Source organism: Cantharellus anzutake, assembly GCF_015039405.1.
Source record: "Cantharellus anzutake strain C23 chromosome Unknown EI90scaffold_14, whole genome shotgun sequence".
Taxonomy (NCBI): Eukaryota; Fungi; Basidiomycota; class Agaricomycetes; order Cantharellales; family Hydnaceae; genus Cantharellus; species Cantharellus anzutake.
Window position 1 is genome coordinate 1,152,739 of NW_024066964.1, and position 5,444 is coordinate 1,158,182.

Genomic DNA, 5,444 nt, shown 5'->3' on the forward strand with positions numbered 1-5,444 from the left:
AAGTCAATGACCAACTCTAATTTTTTTGCCAGATATTGTCAATCAAGCAAAGGATGGACAGACAGTGAAATTGCAGTAGACTGGCTTACCTGGTTTGACAGTCACACATCTTCTAAACTGGCAGAAGGTGAGAAGCGGCTCTTGCTCCTAGATGGCCATGTCTCCCATTTTTCATGAGCATTTATCAAACATGCAATCAAGCTAGACATTGCCATTCTGTGTTGTCCCCCACATGCAACCCATCTACTCCAAGGGCTGGATGTTGTGCTGTTCTCCATTGCAAAATCTGATTCAAGAAGACAGGAGTCCACCCATTCAACCAATCTGTTATTAATCCCAAAGACCTTGCACCGGCTATGGAACACTCACTGCATGCACACCTCCCTCTGAATGTTCCATCACCTGTCAAGGCCATGATGGATATCTACAGGAACACTCTGTATAGTATCCAACATGAAAAAGACCGAGGACAGGGCTGGGAGACTGATGATGGAGCTACTGGTGGTGGTGACAACGATGACGGTGACAGTGATGACGACGACAATGATGATGACAACAATGACAATGACAGCGAGACTGATGGCAGAAGTGGGCTGGGTACTCCCAGCAGAAGCACCAGAGATGTTCAACGGGCACTATACACCAAACCAGCACAGTCCCTATCTGTGAGAAAACCATTGCTGCCATTGTAGTAACTCGGGTGAGCAGCCCTGGGGCAGTCTGGAGTAGACTTTAGCCTAGATACAATAAGTAGAAAGGATAAAGTCGACTCCAAAGTCACATGACTATCTATAGAGTGAAGATTGAAAGAAAGAGACAACTCAAACTACAACAGCCATCGCCCTTGGTTGAAACTGGCAAGCTTCCTATGCTGGTATCTAGGACCCCTACTCACCTCCAGCTGCAAAGTGCCCTCCAGAATGCATCCCCAACAAGAGCCCTTGTGAATGGGACACCTTCCCGAACACCAGCATCAGTTCCCACTCACACATTCCTCCATCCAACAGTCCAGGTGAATTGGAATGCACTGCCAAGGCCAGCAGTGGACATCTATGACAAGCTGGAAAAGGCAAAGATGCATGATGAGCAGTATGCAGTCTGCTTGGATGCCTTGAACTCACAGCTTGCAATTGTGGGCTGTTGGGCTGAAACATGCCGAAATCATGCAGTGGCAGCAAGGTTGAAGTGGAGCAGGAAGGGAGGATGGCAAATCTGCTATGAAGGTTGGAGCAGAATCATCACGGATGACGATTTTCTTGCAGATATGAGCAGAACGACATGGGAAAGAAAGTGGCAGAAGCTGCAAAGAAGGCATGCCAGGATGCCCAAAAAGATAAGGAGGTCACAGCTGCAATAGAGAAGCAGTATAAGGCTGCTAGGGCACAAGCATGGAATGCTGCAAAGGATGAACATGTACTCCAGGTGGCAAGATGGGAGGAGAGCGGCCGAGTCAGACCAAAACCGAAGCCCCTAAAATGAAAGGATGTGTGGAAGGAGTATGATAAGGGGCATGGGAGGTCAGAAGAAGGTGCCATTAGAGATACTGAAGTGCTGGAGCCACCATCATCCTCACAGGAGGCATGATGGACTGGCAGGTGGTCGATTCCCATGGGTGGTTCATTGAGTGATTGGGTGGATTTTCGGGCCTTCTCCATCGTCAACATGAGTTTTCCTTCACTTCTCATTTAACCCACTCACAACTTCATATTGTATCTCAGCAGATACCTCAGTCTGAGTTGACTTTAGTGTTATTACACAAGTAAGAACAGTAAAGAGTGACTCAGCAGTCACATGACACTAAGTAGAAGTGCAGATTGAATAGAAATGAAGAGAAATAACCACAACAGTATCAGCTATGCATAGCAGTGGTCCTGTCACAGGGTGAGCATCCCCAACCACTGAAGTGGGAAATTGAGAAGAAGGTTGCTTCTTCTGTTCCCACCCCAGGTGCTATTATATCCATGCAGTTAAGGTCATGTGGAGGGAGCCACATCATCCCCACATGCAGCTGCACCTCTCTGGGTGGTGGGTGTGGCCATTGGGGCAGTGGCATTAGGTGTAGTGGTACATAGAGGAAAGAAGGAAGAGTGGGCAGCGATGGTGGGGGAAGCAGTGTAGGGCAGGGCGGCACGGGGTGCAGGTGGGGTCAGGTGGGGTATTGTCAGGGCACACACCCTGACTAGCCCGGACCCGGACCCGCACCTGCATGTGCGCTCCGCCCCACATGCTCCACATGCCGCATGCTCCGGGCCCGGTTCCCACTCTTCATGTGACTTCCGGGTATCCCCGGAAGTTTTCGCCATATTGGGCCACTGTGGGAAAGTGAGAAGTTAACCTTCTTCTCACTTTCTTACCCACAGTAGGCAAGTGTATTCTACACTGCTTCTTTACCTTATACACTTTCTTACCCACAGTAGTTGTGCCTTGAGACTAGGCTGTTACAGATTAGGCTGTGGGCTATAGAGAGAGGGGTCATGGGGACCTGGGGTCCGTCCCCTGACAGGTATGCCCTGACACAAACTCACTGAAGGGACTAAGCAGGGATTGAGTTGTCATGTATTATGGAGGGTAGCTACAACTTGCCTAAGTGGGGATTGAGTTGAGAAGAAGGGTAAGTTTCCCTATTCCCTGCTTGGCTGCTATAAAAGGGAAATGTACTGTACAGTTTATAACATGACTATGGGTAGAAGCCAAGCATGTTCCCACGATTTGGAAAAGGTGTCACATGGGTTTGCATGTGGGCTGTAGTTGTGAGAGGTATGTAAAGATGGGAAGATGAGGGAAGTGGGGGAAGTCAGGGAAGGTGGTTCTGGGGTTGTATGGTCAGGTGTGGTTGCCATGACAACAGGCAAACACATTAAAGTTTCCAGACTGGGATTTTCCATTACAATAAGCTCAGTTTTGAGAGAAACAAACTCTGATTGGGTGTAGCTATCTGAAAATGGTGTTTTTGGATTTTTCTCTCTTTTTTTAGTGCCAGACAATTTTTTGAGGAAAATTTTTCACATGTTATGAGTATTTGGGTGGTTTTTGAGAGAGCATATCCAGTATGGAAATCAACATTAATGGGCTGGTGGGTGAATTATGCTTGAGAATGGCCTCCATTTTGCCGGACTCATCCCCTTCTTAGGTGTCATATCCGTGCATACCTGACCCCGACCCGACTTCCGGACCTCCACCCTCTTCACCTCTGGAGTCATAACCTACCGCTGCCGTTCCGATACTCACCTTCGGTCCTGGCAACACACCTCCTCCTTACCTCTCCGACCCTATCTCTGTCCGCTCCGATACTCATCTCGGACCGAACACCGCCCCTCTCGCTACCCTCCTACTACTCCGCTCCCCCTTCACAACACCTCCACCCTCCTGTCATCCCCCTACGCTTCCCCCGTCCGTTCCGATACTCACCTTCGGACCTGACTACTCTCCTTTCCGCCACTCCTTCTTCCTTACCTTTCCCCTCTCTCCTCCCTCTGTTACTCCTCCGCCACCCTTCCGCCAAGTTATGACCTTCCACCACTGTTCCGTACTTCGCACTCGGACACCGCTCGTACCTTACTCCGAGCCTCCGTCATAGTCCCTACCTCGGACTTTGACTCCACCTCGGTCTTAGTCCATTGCATTGGTGACCTCATACTACGTAAACACCATTGCCAATATCCCTCGGACTTTCAACCCCGCCTCCATAACCTCCGTAAGCTCCGCAACCCCCGAGCTTCACGGATCGCCTTCGGCACCCTCGCCGCTTGTAATGTATTTCTCGCGTTTTCCCCTCATCCCTATTTGGACTACTGCTTCTTCCTATTCTAGCCAGTTAGTCATCATCCCCACTTCCCCTCATCCTCCTGCCCCTCTGGGCCTCGCCCTCCCTACCTCCTTTCGGATGTATCACAGGTCCTGCCTTATGACCTTCGGTACCTCTCCGCTCCTTCTACCCTTTGTTCCCGTTCGGACGTCTTCGTTCCGATTCGGTTACCCTTTGTTTTCCTTGTGCTTTTGCCCCTTCCATTATATATATCGGTGCTTGTACATACTTGTTTTGGTTTGGTCCGAAATCGACCTGAAATGCCCCCTAGAGACTTCCTGCTCACCTACTGTGAAATTAAGGACCAAATGGACAAACAGCAATGGCACAGCGCTCCGCTTGAGTCGCTGAGGCCAAGGTCCCTCCACGCTAAGTCTCCGATTCCACTCCGGAGTCGTCTGCTTCCGCCCGGTTCTAACATTAGGGATGTAATCGAGTCTGTCAACATACCATGCTATTGCTGCCACCCTCTGAGTCTTGACTGTAGTCAGGGCTCCAATTGTCATTTTCACTGTCATAACTGCTTCTGGGATGGATTGGAACTAACTTAGGAGCAACAACAAGTGCCAGATACTAAACAAGGAAGGCAGCGCTTCACTACTTTGGAAGCAAAACTCTGGCTGCATGTTGATCATCACATTTCAATAATCATGTTCTGTTTGTAATTATCTTTGATTTGAGGTGTTTTTCAGGTGTAGGTGCTTATTTTTGAGCACCCAGACAATTTTTTTCCAAATCAAGAAATTAAATCTTTGAATTCACACTTATGACTGGTAGGAAATGATTGCTAGGGACATAATAAACTGTTTCCCCATGTTTGAGACCTTTTGGAAATATACTTTGAAAACTTTATTGTCTTTGCCTGTCCACAACTGTAGGAGAATTGGTTGTGCCAGATGACCCTTCAAAACTGGGTTTCAGAAATGGATCACCGGTTTCATGGTAGTCCTATTTTGATCCAGTCTAGGTCTGGCCCACTTGATTGGGTTTTGATTTTTGAACATTACCATCAACTGTGAGACAATGCCTTTTCTTTTTTTCCCTCAGCTTTGGGTCCAAGGTGATGGTTCCTTACCCTCCTGCTTGTCATGGCTGTGCATTCTGGCCTGTTCCCTGCCTGTCCTGCTGCGCGAGCCCCAACCCTCATCCCTATTCTCCTTGAGGACCCCCTGCTCACCCCCCTGCTTGCCCCTAGGCTTCCCTGCACCTGGCCAACTCCCCCACAGCCACACCAACCTCCCTGCCCCAAGTCCGCCTCCGGCACCATGCCCAGCATGACTCCTCTACCCCGCCCACTGGCCCCTACAGGGCTGCTATCATTCCCGTGCCTGACTCCGGCCCAACTCCGAGTCTGGCACCGCTATGATACCATTGCCGCTATTGCAGCCCTATGCTCCTTCCTTTATTTATCTGTTATTGTTTGTTTTGACCCTCGGTCATTGCCAGCCGCTATGCAGCCAACCCCGCTCCTTATTCATGTTTGCTTCCAGACCCTTCGGCCCGGGTCCGCTTCCATTCATTCTTTCTCCCTATATATATCCTGTATGATACTTTATTGTACCTTAGCTCTAATATCAATTTGACCATGACCCTCTAAGTCCTGACCCCAGCAAGGCAACCCCAGTGAGTCTGAAATGAG

The 5,444-nt window shown here is 49.3% G+C and overlaps 1 protein-coding gene across 1 annotated transcript; it reads left to right on the forward strand.

Moving 5' to 3' along the window:
• Positions 1–356: 356 nt before the first annotated feature.
• On the forward strand, positions 357–1,584 carry EI90DRAFT_3120883 (uncharacterized protein; the record flags this gene model as incomplete). Its single annotated transcript, XM_039063343.1, has 4 exons — positions 357–665; positions 836–1,089; positions 1,263–1,422; positions 1,483–1,584. 4 exons carry the CDS (start codon positions 357–359, stop codon positions 1,582–1,584), a joined length of 825 nt encoding a protein of 274 aa, XP_038918434.1.
• Positions 1,585–5,444: the final 3,860 nt, after the last annotated feature.